This window comes from Pseudorasbora parva, chromosome 24 (genome assembly GCF_024679245.1).
Source record: "Pseudorasbora parva isolate DD20220531a chromosome 24, ASM2467924v1, whole genome shotgun sequence".
Lineage (NCBI taxonomy): Eukaryota > Metazoa > Chordata > Actinopteri > Cypriniformes > Gobionidae > Pseudorasbora > Pseudorasbora parva.
Window position 1 is genome coordinate 15,807,139 of NC_090195.1, and position 17,656 is coordinate 15,824,794.

The window sequence follows — 17,656 nt, forward strand, 5'->3', positions numbered from 1 at the left end:
TCCACTCAGGCTGTAATTACAAAACACGCTTAATTGGCCCCATTAGGGCCTCTTGATATGTTAATGTATGACACGCTAATTTGCATGATTGCTCCCATTTCGATTTTAATGATGGCTGAGTTTGTGGACAATTTTAATGTTGCACAGGCTGCTGCTAGCGTTCATATTCTTGTGTTTTTCTTGCACAGAGGTTGCCGCAGTCGTTCTTCATGTGATCCGGTTATGAATTCAAGACACACATGAGCTGCTCCGATACGTTCTTTGCAAAAACCTTCCTGTGTTCTCTGATAAAGGACTGAAGCTTTTATCCAGAGTACTGTAATAAAAGTTTCTAATTAATTGTTGGGGGAAAAGAAAGCCTATTAGTTTTCGCTTTGCAAAGGGCACATTGTTTTCTGAATTTCTTGGTTGATTCAGTGCTTAGCTTTTTTTTTTTTTTTTAGCTGAATGGCTCTTTGAAGCTCAGACTTGCTGTAATGCTTATCTTGTTTAGTGTATGTTGCATTATTAAAATTCTCTCTCTCACTAAGGCTGCGCTTGTCATGCCGTGGGTTTAATGCGTCGGAGCAGAACAAGCCCATCAATGGGACCAAACCTTTAACGCTAATATAATGTGATCTTTTGCATCTGGCCACGTGTCTGTCCCGGTGTGCTCTGTCTTTCCCTGTGGCCTGTTGGTTTACATCAGTGGACTGCACTACAGAAAGAGGAGTAAGCCAGCGCTGTTATGGAAAAATATCAGGGGTGTGTCTGTGTCTGCAGCCATGGAAAAAATTCCTGATAGAATCTCAAAAGGAAATACAATAGGGCTGGATTAGGCATTTTCTCACTGCACTTAACCCCAGGTTTAAACCCTGTTCTAAACCCTGCTTTTAACCCTGGTTTAAGAAATGTTTCACACTATTAGTTTTGAAGCAGGGATTGCACCGCTTTTTACGTAGGGTGCAAAAGAAAAATCTTAATAGCAGTTGGCAGTATATATAACCCCTTTCACACAGAACGTTGATCTCATAAAATTGCCATAAAATTGATAGAGTGCCTTCTATGTGTGAATGCAAACACGTTGCGGGATCAATCCCAGGATGGGGACCTATTAACATTGCCGGGATCAGTCCCGGAACGCGCCCTGTGTGAACAAAAGGCAGGACCAATGCTGTAAGAAGTGTGTCGTAGTGATGACACTGAAGCTGAGCTTGTTCGCCAGCTTAGTGGGACAGTACACAATGCACTATTTTATGAGCGAATAAGAAAAAAACATGGTTTCAAATAAGAACACTAACCCAGATGTACACTGTGAAATGTCAGCTTATGAATACCCAGGATTAATTGCTAACCCTGGGTCAATTATAAGAAGTGAAACGGGAAGCCAGATAACTTAGGATTCTGTTACCTGTGGTTTTAGAATGACACAGGGTCAACTATTTCAGGTATGAAAAGCCCTAACCGCATGGTTAGTGTAGTGCTGTGACACTGTGGACATTGCGTGTCTTTCTGCTGTTTTGAATAACATTGTGGTATTCAGATGACAGATATGAATAGGAAAGTGATCCAAACATGACCATTCTACTACAGTAGTTTAAAACTTGGTTGATTGAGATGAGTGTTTGAAAGACACCTCATTTGCACCTGGCTCTAAAATAGGTTATTTCAAAAAAAAAAAAATTGAACTTGTGAATATGGTGTAAAATAGCTTTTTTAGTCATTTGAAATGTTCGTGAATCTAATCAACCAACAGTTTATTTAGTGCTGTCATATTTAGTGCTGTCATATTTAGTGCGGTTTTGTAAATAATAATTGATTTTGTTCGATTTTGCTGTGTTTGGTCGAGCTGTCTGGGTGGTTTGCTTATATATTAGATTTCTCTAATACATAAAATAAGTGAGCTTGACAAGAGTTCTTGTGCGGAGAAGATTTATTGAAGGTGGTGGTGTGGCACAGTTAATCAGCAGCGATGTTAGCGTGTCAGCCATCTTATCCATCTGTGGGACAGAACTTTATACATGAAGATAAATAGGCTACAAACAATAGAAAACTGTTAGGACCTCCCAAAGGTGATCGATGTACCCTGCAATAATCTGTCCTTGGATGAGACGTTAAGCCGAGGTCCTGACTCTTTGTGGTCATTAAAAATCCCATGGCACTTCTTGTAAAAGAGTAGGGGTGTAACCCCGGTGTCCTGGCTAAATTCCCTCGATTGACCCTTACCAATCATGGCCTCCTAATAATCCCCATCCACTGAATTGGCTCTATCACCCTTTCTCCTCTCCACCTATCGCTGGTGTGTGGTGAGCGCACTGGCGCCGTTGTACTGTGGCTGCCGTCGTATCATCCAAGTGGATGCTGCACACTGGTGTTGGTTGAGGAGAGACCTCTGACATGAGTGTAAAGGGCATTGGGTGTACAGTAGTACAAATGAAAGTGGTATATAAATGCTTCATTCATCCATTCATCCATCCATTCATCCATCCATCCATCCATCCATCACCATCCATCCATCCATCCATCCATCCATCCATTCATTCAGTATTCTCTGAGAAATGCTGCTTATTTGTTATTCTCTTTATTATATCAGTTTATTTTGGTTCAACTTTTACAGTCACAGATAGAGTTGATTGTAAATGCAATGACTGAAATGAATGTAAATGCAAATGATCTGACTGAAGATGACTGCAAATACACAATCTCTCAATTTGAAACAAATCCTAAAAATGATACTTTAATGTGTAACTTAATTTAATGTGCACATTAGTTACATTAATGTGTAACTAGTCCCAGCTTAAGGCTGTCAACACAGGATACGACAAATCGACTGTTGCAAATCCATCTGTTCTTTGTGTCAGAAGTAGTGTGAGCAGTTAAAGTTCATCAGAAATAAAACAGGGCATCTGTTTACTGTTGGGAATTTGCTGAGTTTCACCACATCCAGTGTAGACAGCATCACTGATTATAATGGGTTCTATTTGCTTTTGTCATGTCACGTATAGACACGTTAGAAACCCATAGTAACGCCTTGGAAACCACCGACAACACCCTCCATCTTTGTGACAGTGAGTTTTGCATGGGTAAAAAACGCAAAAATGTACATTTATAGGTCTGGTTTGATGATGCTGCCGAAACGAAATGAATGGAAAAAGTAACCGTTGTGGTTCAAATTTCTTCTCATCAGGACTTTTTAGTTGGCAGTCATCCAGTTGCTTCAGCGACGCATTTTTGAAGATCCACTCAGCGCAGCATAAACTTGTCTTTGTTTGTTCCAGATGATGAAGAGGCACTCACCTCCATAATGAAGGACCTGGCAGCTTTACGGTTCTGTTACCAGCTCAAGAGCAACAGCAGCAGCAAGCCCAAGAGCAGAACCCCATCCTACAGACAGGTAATTACCCACAATGCATCACTCAGAAGCAGCAAGGAATGGGCAAAGCTGTGTTTTCAGAAGCAGCTAGTCAGAAGGTTGTTTGAACGTTTTTTTTTAGAGTGTAACGCAGTTCGTTGAGGAGTTGGGACCCGGCGAACGTTAACAAAACTTGAATCAATAAATAAACACAAAAGGAAAGTAAAACGACTGCCATGCACACACATAATAAAACATAAGCAAAACACAATGTAAAGTCTACGCCTGGTCCTCTCTCGTCCTTCACTGGTGTCACTCGTCCTCCGTAAGACACGAAACCGGACGAGATATATAATTTATTTATATTTATATATAAAAAAATGTTTAATACTGAAATAAAATAATTTAAATATAATATTATAAATGCGACTTTTTAAAACATTATGCTATTAATATTATTCATTGTTTCATTCTTCATTTGATTGATTTATTTTATAATAGTGACCTGCCAAGCAGAGATTCTGACAACCAACAACAATGTAAAACCTTTTTAATAGCTCATGCAACCTTCAACCTTTAGTCCCCACCAGAGCTGCATCGTAAGATACAGCTTAAACAGGACACAGCTGAGAGAGGCACTGCTGTTAACATGTAACATCCGATCCCTATGTACTATACAGCATAAAACACCCGTATCCTTGTAGATTTCTTTCAATGCCTGAATTCTCACAATGCTGTCGTTTCACACCGGACACCAGTCATACAGACCTCTAGATAAATGGTTTGCACGCACACACACTCTTTTTGTTCTTTCGCACACAGTTTTAACCTCTCTCTTTTTTCTCTCATATGCTCAAAATGCCAGAAGTAACTTTCCCAAATAACTAAACATCATTATAGTAACACAACAACAACCATCCCCAAAAAACGACTCTTGGCAGGTTAAAGCACATGCATAATGAAAATGCACGTGAAGCACATAAACTTGCAGATTAATTCTTATTTCAGCCTCTCTTGCTGCATTCATAATGGAGATGACGTCACAATGTCAACAGTATCGGTGTAAACAGTATTCAGACAGTTCATTATCTTCAGCAGTGTAAGGCAATGTGTCGTCTCAGGGGAGACAGTGCAGTTTATACTTCAACCAAACAGTGAAATTCAGAGTAGGGGAGGATTTTTTTTTATTTTTTATTAACAAGTAGATGTGCTAGAAATCATTATCTGTCACTTTTATGGACTAGGTTGTACATTTTCCATCATGCTGTCTTACTGACATAGATATGACAACATTCGTGGCAAGAGCTCTCTCAGTTTTATTAAGCACTTTTCATTTTATTTCACTCTTGTAATATGAAAAAGTACTCTGAATGAATGAAGAGTATCTATTGAATTCATCTAAGGGACTACAATGTAAATCCCCCATCCCTCTCCTCACTATCATATTTCTTCAGGTCTGTTTTTTCTTCTTTTTTTCTTCTTTTTTTGATGCTGTAATACCTTTTAGTATCTTTTAAAAGACAATTACTTGTAGCATTCTAAAAAGAAATACAAGAGACAAGTTACCTGATTTTTATCAGTCATGATGGAAAGCATTTTGAATAATATGTAAATATCTTTTTTTCTTTTTCATGGAACCGCTGACCTAGAATTATGACAGTTATTTGACATATTCAACATATTATTTTATTCAGCATCTCCGTCTTAGCAATCAAACAGTTGTTTATTCACGTGAAAAATTTTAACAAACAAATGAGATATATAAAATATGTTTTGGAAGTCCAGATTTTTCTTTTGTGGTCTGAGAATTGATTAAATATTTATTAAAGGATTTTGAAGTAATTGTAATGTAGGTCACACTTAGGCTTTTGCTTTAAACACATTATTTCTGACTGATAAAAGATTTATTACCATAGCTGCTCAGTTTGGACAAAGAATGGTGTAATATGATTTATTTTTCAACTGTTGCCATTGGCTTACATGTTGCATATTTGAGATTATTGAACAACTTACAGTTCTGCTCAAAAGTTTACAATACCCCTTGCATTAAAAAATAGTAAAGAGATTATAAAAATTGCACGTTATTTTTTTTAGTGCTGTCCTGAATAAGCTGTTTTAGATACAGAGACAGAGCTTTAGATACAACCCATAAAACAGAATATGGCTGTATGATTATATGCATTTTTCTAATTTGATTACAAGATCATATTTTTTCATTTAGCACTGCCCTTCAGAAGCCAAGCAAGATGTTTCCCTGAAGACAAAATAAGTACAATTTACCCTGATCATTCAATTCAAAAGGTTTACACCCCCGGCTCTTAATGCATAACTTATGAGCAGAGCTGTGTTGTGTTACATTCAACATTTTGATTTCGTTTTGCTCAGCATCCACCTTGTTTTTTGTAAATGCATGTGTGTGGCTTCTGGTGCCTTCCACTTGCAGTTAATTTTAGTTGTGCAAAACAGCTTGTCATGCTGCTTGCTATTGCAAACTGGTATTTCTTGCCATATTATTTGAATGTATTGTCTTAATTATAAACACACTTGTTTGTAGCACAAACTGTTTTACTGTTTACTGCACTTTGTTATTCGTCTCGTTATTTCCCTAGCAGCTAATGAATCAGAAGTCTCACACGCTTACTTCCTCATTGAAAAATAAGGTGGATAAGTCTACAAGTGTTTTTCATCATTCTATGTACCTTTGGTCTAAGCTCATAAATGCTTTGTGAAAAAAGATTTAGTAGTTACGTATACGAACTACTATAACTATTTCACCCTGACCACCCACTTAAGGTGAACCTTTAGATTCTATACATGCCAGATGCCAAACAAGCTCTCATATCCAGTCCTGCGACTGCAGTTTAGGTGATAAACCAAACTGTGTGAAGATTTCACAGCATTGATAACAGGCAGAATGGAAGAAAGCAATGTGGTTAAACTTCAGATACATAAGAGTTTCTTAGGACACAGGGACATACTATTTGTAACATTCATTCATTCCATTTCATTCCATTTCATTCCATTTCATTTCATTCCATTTCATTCCATTTCATTCCATTTCATTTCATTTCATTTCATTTCATTTCATTTCATTTCATTTCATTTCATTTCATTTCATTTCATTCCATTCCATTTCATTTCATTCCATTCCATTCCATTCCATTCCATTTCATTTCATTTCTTATACAGGAAAGTAAAAAAAAGTAACATTTAAGGTACAGTTTAAACGGGCCTGATCAGGTTCCTGTTCTGCAGAACATAAAACACAATTTACAACACAGAAATAAAAAAATAAAAACGTATACAAAACATTAGCAAACAAATACAGGCTAAACAAATACAAATGACTAAAAACAACAATTCAAAACAAATGTAGAATGTGACATTATGCAATTATGCAATGCAATGTCACGTCTTGCACTTCTTGAATATAAAGTTATTTCAGACTCAGACATGCATTTGTAGTTAGTTGACCAAGACTGGATGCGAGAATACATTTTATGTAATATTTGGCTAGCGTGTTGTATTTGTTAAATGGTATAATGTACAAAAACAAACATATAGGCTGTTTTAAAAGCTATTAAACTTTTTTAATTAAAAAAATATAATGATAATAGTTTGTTCTTTTTTGTTTTGTTGGTTTAATATCCACTTTTTTTACTTAATATAATATAATTTAATATAAACCCGATTCCAAAAAAGTTGGGACACTACAAATTGTGATTAAAAAAAGAATGCAGTGTTATGGAAGTTTCAAATTTTAATATTTTATTCAGAATACAACATAGATGACATATCAAATATTTAAACTGAGTGAGACATTTTGTCATGCCAAATATTGGCTCATTTTAGATTTCATGAAAGCTACACATTTCAAAAAAGTTGGGACAGGTAACAATAAGAGGCCGGAGAATGTACATATAAGGAACAGCTGGAGGACCAATTTGCAACTTATTAGTTCAATTAGCAACATGATTGGGTATAAAAAGAGCCTCTCATAGTCGCAGTGTCTCTCAGAAGTCAAGATGGGCAGAGGATCACCAATTCACCCAATATTGCGTTGAAAAATAGTGGAGCAATATCAGAAAGGAGTTTCTCATATACATTTTTTAAAGAGTTTGAATTTATCATCATCTACAGTGCATAATATCATCCAAAGATTCAGAGAATCTGGAACAATCTCTGTGTGTAAGAATCAAGGCCGGAAAACCATACTCGATACCTGTGATCTCCGGGCACTTAGATGGCACTGCATCACATACAGGAATGCTACTGTAATGGAAATCACAACATGAGCTCAGGAATACTTCCAGAAAACATTGTCGGTGAATACAATCCACCGTGCCATTCGCCGTCGCGAGCTAAAACTCTATAGGTCAAATAAGAATCCATCTAAACATGATCCAGAAGCGCAGGCTTTTTCTCTGGGCCAAGGTTCATTTAAAATGTGGAAAACTGTTCTGTGTTCAGACAAATCAAAATTTGAAGTTTTTGAAAAACTGGGGCGCCATGTCATCCGCACTAAAGAGGACAAAAACATCTCTGCATCTCTAATTGTATGGAGTTGCATGAGTGTGTGTGGCATGGGCAGCTTACACATCTGGAAAGGCACCATCAATGCTGAAAGGTTTGTCCAAGTTCTAGAACAACATATGCTCCCATCCAGATGTCGTCTCTTTGAAGGAAGACCTTGCATTTTCCAACATGACAATACCAGACCACATACTGCATCAATTACAACATCACGGCTGCGTAGAAGAAGGATCCGGCTACTGTAATGGACAGCCTGCAGTCCAGATCTTTCACCCATAGAAAACATTTGGCGCATCATAAAGAGGAAGATGCAACAAAGAAGACCTAAGAGAGTTGAGCAACTTAAAAGCCTGTATTAGACAAGAATGGGACAACATTCCTATTTCTAAATTTCAGCAACTTGTCTCCTAAGTCCCCAGACATTTGCAGACTGTTATAAAAAGAAGAGGGGATGTCACACAGTGGTAAACATGGCCTTGTCCCAACTTGTCCCAAAGTGTGTTGATGCCATGAAATTTAAAATCAACTTATTTTTATCTTAAAATCATATATTTTCTTAGTTTAAACATTTGATATGTCCTCTATGTTGTATTCTGAATAAAATATAAAAATTTGAAACTTCCACATTATTGCATTCTTTTTTTATTCACAATATGTACAGTGTGCCAACTTTTTGGGAATCAGGTTTGTATTGATTTTTTTCTTCATATCATATCACCAGGGTTGCCAACTCTCACGCATCTGGCGTGATTCTCACGCTTTCAGGCTCTGTCTCACGCTCTCACTCCGCCCAACTCAATCTCACGCCAAATTGCCAAACCTGCTTTTGATATTCATTTTTTTAAATGTGTTTTAATGAAATTCAAACAATAAATAGCGTTTTGGCGCTAATGTGGCATAATGTTAAAGCCAGAGGCGTTGAAAAGCGGAGTTGCATGCTCTCGTCTCCCTGCGGTGCGCGCTGGTCACGTGGCCCATGAGCGCTCAATACTTCTAGCGCTGTGCCAATGAGTTTAAATGGCTTAAGCGGATACACAACAGTTTCACCATATAGATGTTTGCTGCAAGTTTTGGTAAACAGTACAGCATAGTGTTAGTGTTTATTGATTATTAAGTCAGCCATATTTACAGGATCGTTTTATTATGGAGAGTGATAGAGATTCAACATTGTTAACATTAATGTTATTCTTGTATTTAGCCCTCAGGTATTCCTTACTTATAGGTCACTCATACTCATTAAATTATATTTATTGAATATTTTGAGGAGATCTTTTGGTACTAAATACTATTTGTGCAACAATTATTTTCAATAAATGACCACTTAAAATATTTTTCTTCTAATATTTGCATTTCTTCTAAAATTTATATTACAATTAGTGTAGTAATTAATATTAAAATAGAGAATTCCAATTCAAAGAGGCAAATTAGAGTCATTTTGTGGCTAAAAAATATTAATGTTTATTTGTAATGCCATTAGGTGCCTTATGGCTCTTTAATAAATATACATGTATCTAATCTAGTTGCTCAAAAATATATTGCAGTCTTTGCATTCTAATAAATATTTAGATATGATGATCAAACATTAGATTTCTTTAAATGTGAAATTTCAAAACTTAAATAACTTGCATCCTAATCTTTTTAATGAATAATGATACTTATATAAGCACTCACAAGTGAATATTAAGGAATGGCACATATCATTTGACCCAAGAAATCTTTAAACTAGTGCCAAAACAAACATATTATTATGTACGGTATATATACTAGATATAAACTGATACTGAATCAAGATCAAAAGCATTACCCCCCCCCCGGCCACCAAAAAATCTCACTCCAACCTGAACTTACAAGTTGGCAACCCTGTATCACTCATAAAGTTACCATCCATTTGACAAGTTACTATTTCTTTCTGCATTTTATTTACATGCCCTTTGTTGCAAGTCTTTTTGCAGTCACTTTTTGTGTTTTTAAGTGTCTACTTTTGACCCTTGGTCTTTATAAATACACTATACATGTTGTGTGATATCTCTGAATGCTCTTTTCTTGATTACAGTATGTCTGATTTTACTTATAGTTTGCACAGAAGAGCCGATTATCTGAATAAATTAGTGCATTTGATCCACAGGATCAATTCATTTCATTTTGTTGTTTTCTTCTCTCAGGATTTACGGGTGAAGCTGGAGCATGAACGAGAGAAACGGTGAGTCGGAACATTCTCATTATTTCTGCAGCTCTCTGTCCTTTCCCTGATCTCATTCCTCTCATCTTATCCCACACGGGGAAGATCAAAAAATATGCCAAGCTGCCCAAAAGAACCGGAATGTTCCTATAAAAGTATTTTGACATTTAGACGCAGTGTTACACACACACACTTTGGTGCAGAGGAAAGAGGAGGTGAAGCCAAGTGTTTGAGCTCAATGGCACACCCAATATTCATTTTCAATGTCCTGTAGGTCATTCATACACCCACACATAGAACATGTCATTTTTCCCATCTCAAGACTGCCAAATGCCAACACTTAAGACTTTGAAAAGTATATCCATATGTGATTTAGCAAACCTAAAACTTCTCTAAAGAGGCCGTATTTTCCCTCATATAAAGGCAACCAGTACAACAAAGTCCTGATGTATCCTGGGAGAATTCACACTTTGGTCTTAAAGCTCCCCAGAGGATCCTGTCCGCCGTCTGTGTGAAAATGCCTCAGTGGGTTGTGTCACAGGAAGTCGGCGCAGCGTCACTTGCAGCATTGGAGGTGACAGGCAGTTAGGTGTGCTGCTTCACAGCTCTAATTGGCTGCTGTGGCAAAAAAATCTTCATTTAACCCTCTTCTGTTCTGGTTTGACTTTAAGTAGAGCTGTATGAGAAGGAGGTGAAGGCCCACTAGTTGATAAATCTAGTTGGTAATAGTAGTAGTAAAGTTTTCGGAGTTTCAGTGACATTACTACATTAAACACACACACATATATATATATATATATATATATATATATATATATATATATATATATATATATATATATATATATATATATATATATATATATATATATATATATATATATATATATATATACAAATATTCCCCCATTGAAGCATTTAACAATATATATATGTATGTTAAATGCTTCAATGGGGGAATATTTGTGGGTCCTGATAATACAGTAATAATAATATTGTTATTTTAATAAAAAAAAAAACAACTCTTTATTTTGTCTTAAAATATCAATAAGTTAATTGATAAGATTAGTATCGTGATTTATATCGAATCGTGATACAAGTGTATCATTACACCCCTAGTATAAAGCTATTCAAAACATTATTCAATATAAATTGTGATAATCTTATTTAATAATCGCAATTACAATTTCAAGGGAATAATCGACAATTATGATTTTTGTCATAATCGTGCAGCCCTAATCTGAAGTAATGATGCTGAAAATTCAGCTTTGAACAAAGGAATCACAATATTACAGCTTTTATTTTTATTTTTATTTTTTATTTTTAATAACATAAATGCAGCCTTGGAGAGCAGAAGAGACTTCTTTCAAAAACAATATAAATAGTACAGTTTCCAAACTTTTTGACTGGTAATGTATATAGAAAATATATATAAAATGTATACAACATTTTTCTAAACTTTTCCATGGACCCCCTAGTATCCTCTTGTGCCCTCCTGACTTTCCTTAAATGGACTTTGTTTGTAAGGCAGCTTCACATCTTCTGTATATATCCCTATATCTCTTGCACATTATGTCTTCACTAAGAGCAAACATTTAAATTAGGGGGGAATTAGTATTAAATTCTGTCTATGTATTACATTTCTTTGAATAAACAATGATATCAGTGAATCTTATTAAAGCTGCCCTGCCAGATGGTGGGACTTCCGTCCAGTCTCATTAATATGCATTAGATACATTTTTATGTAATATTTTATATGCATGCAACTTAAAATAAATGAGGCGTTAAATAAGAAGGCACACTACCATTCAAAATGTTGGGTCATTAAGATTTGTTTTATTTTTTAAAAGAAATTATTTTAGTTTTGAAAGGACGCATTATGTTGATCAAAATGGCAATAAAGACTTTACATTGTTACAAAAGATTTATTTTTCAGATATATGCAGTTCTTTAAATTTTCTATTAATTAGAGAATCCTAAAAATGTATCATGGTTTTCACAAAATTATTAAGTAAAACTTGATATTATTAAGTTTTCTTGAGCATAAAATCAGCATTAGAATGATTTCTGAAGGATCATGTGACACCGAAGACGGGAGAAATTGCTGCTAAAAATTCAGGTTTGCATCACAGGAATAAATTAGATTTTTTTTTTTAAATAGTTATTTTAAACCATAATATATTTTGCAATATTACTGTTTTTGCAACCCTAAACTGTAGAATGATAGTGTATGAACAGCAACATCTATCTGACAATCAGTTTCCACATCAACATTGTAACATCATGGCACATTTGTGCCAGTTGTTTCATTGTGTTACATCAGAAAGTCGTAAAACGTAACATGTATTAATCTTGTATATGTATGTCCCCATATCTCACTGCACACATCATAAATCTGCACACTTGCGCCTACAGTAATAAAAAACTCATCAGAATGGGCATTAGTTAGCAGACCAGAATAGTTGGACACACTCAAAGCTGTCTTCCTCTGGCAGCGATCGCAATACTGAGACAGGAAGGAGGAGAGCACCGCGTGCCATGCCAAGCGCAGAGAGACGCGGCCAAACCAAGGCGCTTATCTGTGCACGCCAAGGAAGGAAAATCATCTCGTACCCTACATCCTCCATTTCTCCAGTCTTCCGCTATGATTTTCTTCCATCACTATCTCCCTCATCGGCCAGTGTAAACAGAGCCATCGCTCAAAACTCAACAAGCAGCTTCATCTACAGAAGAATCTGACTGTTAACCAACACACAGCTGATCTCAAATCAGCATTAAAGCTTGATTTCACCCATGACGGATGTCCCGAGTTGTCTTCTTTCCTAAAAACGTCTTGAGATGAGAACCAATTGGCTGTCATTATGTTGGAGATACAAAAACCACAAATTGTTTAAGTTAAAGATGATGGTTCTTCAAAAGTAGTAGATAATTCCTCTGTGTATGTGTGTGCAATTTGGCGGGTGCGCTAGACTTCGGAGGAGGAATGGGAAACATGCTTCCTGCTACTTTTAGTGTTGCTCCACTTTTTTTCTTTTTCCTCTCAGGAAACGCTGCATCTACCTTTGTGTGTGTTGTGATGTGGGCCCCGGTGTTGAAACAGTAGTCCGCTCTGGGTTGATTAGGCCAAACGCACAGTCATCATGCTTGCTTTGCATTAACATCATGCATCATAAGCCAAGTTACACTCTCAGTTCCTTTTTTCTCGGTTCCCACACATTGACACAGTCGCACACTCTAAACATAGGCACGCTCTTCAGATAAACGGAGACACCATTTGTGGCCTGTCCCATGCATGAATACACCATAAATGGCTTTAGTGGAAAACAATCATACATACAGGGTTGAATACATCCTGCATCTGTCCCATCCTTCATTCCCCCTGTTGCTGTGGCAACACCCCCTAATTTCTGGAAATGCCCTGTGATTGGAAATGTGTCATGATTCACATCCACAGTTCCATGTTTACATACCGATTGCATAGTGTAACTATCAAAAGCAATGTCTGCTGTAACTGAAATTTGCAGGTGTCTGAAAGTTGATCAGACTTTTCCTCCTCTTCCTTTAGAATCATTCCATTCCAAAGGCCACTGAAGTTCAAGGATCTGCTTCAGAAGGTGACGGAGGCCTTCGGCCAGCAAATGGATCTATACTTCACTGATAAAGAGGTAATTCTAGTGACTTATTGTAACCTTTTCACAGTGATAGGTCACTATAGATAATAAATTGGCCATTAATATTTAACCCTTTTGGAAATGTTTGCATTAGCCAATTAACTTATTAATAGTAATGTAGATAATGTTCTGTTTTTAAATATTGTAGTTCATTTTGTGCAAATATGATAAAACAACTGTAAATAAATTAAAAACATGATTTTTATCATTTAAAAAAAGTTATTTTTCACTATCATAAAGTTTTATTATACATAATTTTAGGATTGTTACAGATTTACAGTTCATTTATTTTTATAATGATGACGAAATATATACTTCTACTGTCATTAAAGCAAAAGTGAGACAAAATATATATTTTATATACATACATACGCACGCACACGCACACGCACACGCACACGCACACGCACACACACACACACACACACACACACACACACACACACACACACACACACACACACACACACACACACACACACACACACACACACACACACACACACACACACACACACACACACACGTCTTGTTTTATTAATAATGTGTCTGGTAGATGTTGGTGGCTCTGAAGTGTCAGGAGGATTTGGACCGAGCAGTTCAGGGATTGAGCTCCAGCTCTGGAATCAACAACCTGCTGAGAGTGATTCTGAAAACACCTCCCAACAACCAAGTGAGTCCAAGCGAATACAAAGCAAAGCAACCCAAAATAAACCCAACCCAAAGGCAATATTAAAACAAAACCTAAACCCACATGGAAACCTTAACCTGTACATGAACTAGTTCTCAGACCACAAGCTCACTTTCACACATCCTTTTTATTATTCAAGTAAAATAAAGAATGCTACATTCAGGTAAATTTAAAGATATAAATATAAGAAATTAAGACGTGTATATAAAGAGAATATATCCTGAATTAAGTTCTTACATACATTGGCAAATTGTCTCTTAATTTTCTTATATACCGGTGTATATATATATATATATATATATATATATATATATATATATATATATATACCGGTAAGAAAATAAGTTTCTTACATAATTTTGCCTAGATGTTTTAAGGAATCTTAGACTTTATTTTTTAGAAAATTATTATGAAAATATCATATCATATCCTGTCTAGCAGAACTCCTTATATATGTCCATCTCTCCACAGTTCCTCCAGGTGATCGGCCAAGACAAGCAGAGCGAGATGAGGTCATCCAAGTCACTGGGAGATCTCAAAGCCTCAGTTCTCAAAGGCTCTGAACGAGTGCGCAAACACTCTACAGGTGCGTCACGCCGGCTCACACACACCCCTAACACACACAACACGGTCAAAATGACCGCACACAAAGGGTTTATCATCTGCTTTGTTTGCACTTTTCTCCATCATGACTGGGGAATAGCATAAAAGAGCGCAATGATGTCAGAGCTGTTAGAGAAAGCCTGGGCAAATCATTTCGGTTGTTTTGAATGGCAGAAGAACAGATTAAAGCCATCAGTTTGATACCACTTCCCTGCGTGATTGCATTTACATAATATTTTTCCAATCAGAATCAGTGCACTCGGAATGGGCGTTCCACGTGAACGTTTTGCTTGAAAGCACATTCTGGAATATCATTGTGGGTGCTTGTTTAATATTGTATTATATTTATATTTAGTCTGTTTTTGTTACCTATAAAGCCATAGTAGGATGTTTGTGCATCTCTGAGCAACGCAACAATGTTTCGGAATGGATTTGCATTGTGAACAAATCAGGTGAATCAATGATTTAATGGCCCATTTATAAAGAGGCCCATTCATTTATTTCATAAAAATATAAATTATATATATATATATATATATATAGAGAGAGAGAGAGAGAGAGAGAGAGAGAGACGTGCAATTTTTTCTTTAAATAAGTCTGAAGTCCCCTCGATGCTTAAGCATATAGGGAACATAGGCTTACTTAATTATTCTTTAATGGATTTATTAAAATTATTTATGAATGACAGGCAAAACTGACAGTGACATGGCAATCTTTATTTGAACTAATCATATAATTTATTTAAATGAATTATGTAGAGTGTGAAATAAACTCGCGGCGTCTTTACACTTTAGGCTGTACTATAAGACACATTACATTTATTGAAATGCATTAAATTATAATAATAATAAAAAATACAATTAAAATAAAAAACAGTTGGAAATTTCGTTTTTGCAGATTGTTATCGTGAAACATGGAAAGGAGTAGGATTATTTCAGGTTTAATTATATTTTTGATTTGCTTGTTGGTTCTAGATGTCAGTATGTTGCAATGTCAGTATGTGACGCAAAAATAAAGTTTTATAGTAACGGACGCAACTGTTAATGGGTTGTTCGTAGTGACCCATGATAGATTTATTTCGTGTTTTTCCTAGAATGTGTGACGTAGGCTATTCAAACATGTTTGCAAAATAAAGTCTTTAATGTGTTTTATTGACATCTAAAATACAGCAACATTAGGCTATTTATTTAGGATTTTGTGTCACAATTACGTCAGTATAGTTGTTAGATTAATCGGTCTGTCACTACTGGAGGTGTCACGACACGGTGACAAGTTCCGCAACTCTGTGTCAGTCAGGTGTGTGTCAGTGTCAGTGTGTGTGTGTCAGTGACACATGCCACTTATGAAGACTGCATGTGCCACGGATGTGCCAATATGCGCATAGTCATAGATGACGTATACATATACATAGCTCTGAAAAAAATTAAGAGACCACTTGACATTTAGAAATCAATGTCAAGTGGTCTCTTAATTTTTTCCAGAGCTGTATATGCGCATAGTGAAATGTGCCATTGGCTTCTGTGTGTCACATCATGTCACTTAATGCTAATACCATAGATATGTAACGTTCTACGTATAACCTACATCTCTATGGTTGATACTGCCACTGTCACTCTATTTGCAAGCTTAACTGTGTTACTATGGTTACCAATGTTTACAGTGGCGGATTAATTTTGAACTGTAATCAAACTGATTGAAACTACCTGTGTTTTAAATGGTTTTACTGCACACATTCCAGCCAATCAGAATCGAGTATTTAAACAGACCAAGGTATAAATGTATATATATTTCATATTCCATAATAATAGAAAACAATATTAAAGTTCACTTTATGGTCATTGTAGCCTAAAAGTTTGTGTAATAAAATCAAATATAATATTTATTTCTAAAGCTTTTTGTAATGTCTATTTGATTCTTTTCTCATTTAACACAATAATGACTTGAAATTATATTTTGGGGGTGATTTCTCAGCCAAATTTGATGCGATTAATTTGCGATTAGTTCGATTAATTGCCACACCGTGCAGTTAATAAGATTACAGCTAGATCGCTTGACATCCCTAATTTTAATAAATATAAAAATGTTATTTATTCTCGTGATTGCTATGCTAAATTTTCAGCATTATTACTCCAGTCTTCAGTATGATCACATGATCCTTCAGAAATGTGTTTTATGAAAGGAAAGTTCAAAAGAACCGAATTTATTTGAAAAAGACCTCTTTATAAAGCGCTAAAATATCATGCTTTTTAAAATTAATTTAATTTAATTTAAATACGTCCTTGCTGAATGAAAGCAATAATTTCTTTAAAAAACATACTGACCCCAATTTTTTAAAATGTTTTTAATGGAATTAAAAAAAAAAGTCTTTATACTTCAGTTTATTAATAGTATTAGTCTACATACAGTCAATGAAATGCAGCTATTTAATTTAAATTAATGTTGGAAACTCATGACAGCACTTGTCATATTTGAGTAAGGACAGTCAAGGGTGTCTCGAGTTTCATTCGGGCTCTGTTGGGATCTGTTTTTAAAAATCATTTCATTGTCAGTCTTAGACTGTAGAGTGCTTCAAAGGCAAGTGGAACGAGTTTATAGTGTTTGAAAAAGCATCCCTCAAAGCTCTTTGCTGTGTCAGCAGTAGAAAAGTG

General features: G+C 35.7%; 1 protein-coding gene across 1 annotated transcript in view; it reads left to right on the top strand.

Moving 5' to 3' along the window:
* Positions 1 to 17,656, top strand: part of map3k22 (mitogen-activated protein kinase kinase kinase 22) — an 86,562-nt gene that overhangs the window by 31,753 nt on the left and 37,153 nt on the right. Inside the window, exons 4-8 of the mRNA XM_067434797.1 lie at positions 3,258 to 3,373; positions 10,027 to 10,064; positions 13,609 to 13,708; positions 14,271 to 14,387; positions 14,877 to 14,991. Of these exons, the coding sequence (XP_067290898.1) occupies positions 3,258 to 3,373; positions 10,027 to 10,064; positions 13,609 to 13,708; positions 14,271 to 14,387; positions 14,877 to 14,991 (486 nt within the window). The remainder of the gene's footprint in view (positions 1 to 3,257; positions 3,374 to 10,026; positions 10,065 to 13,608; positions 13,709 to 14,270; positions 14,388 to 14,876; positions 14,992 to 17,656) is intronic.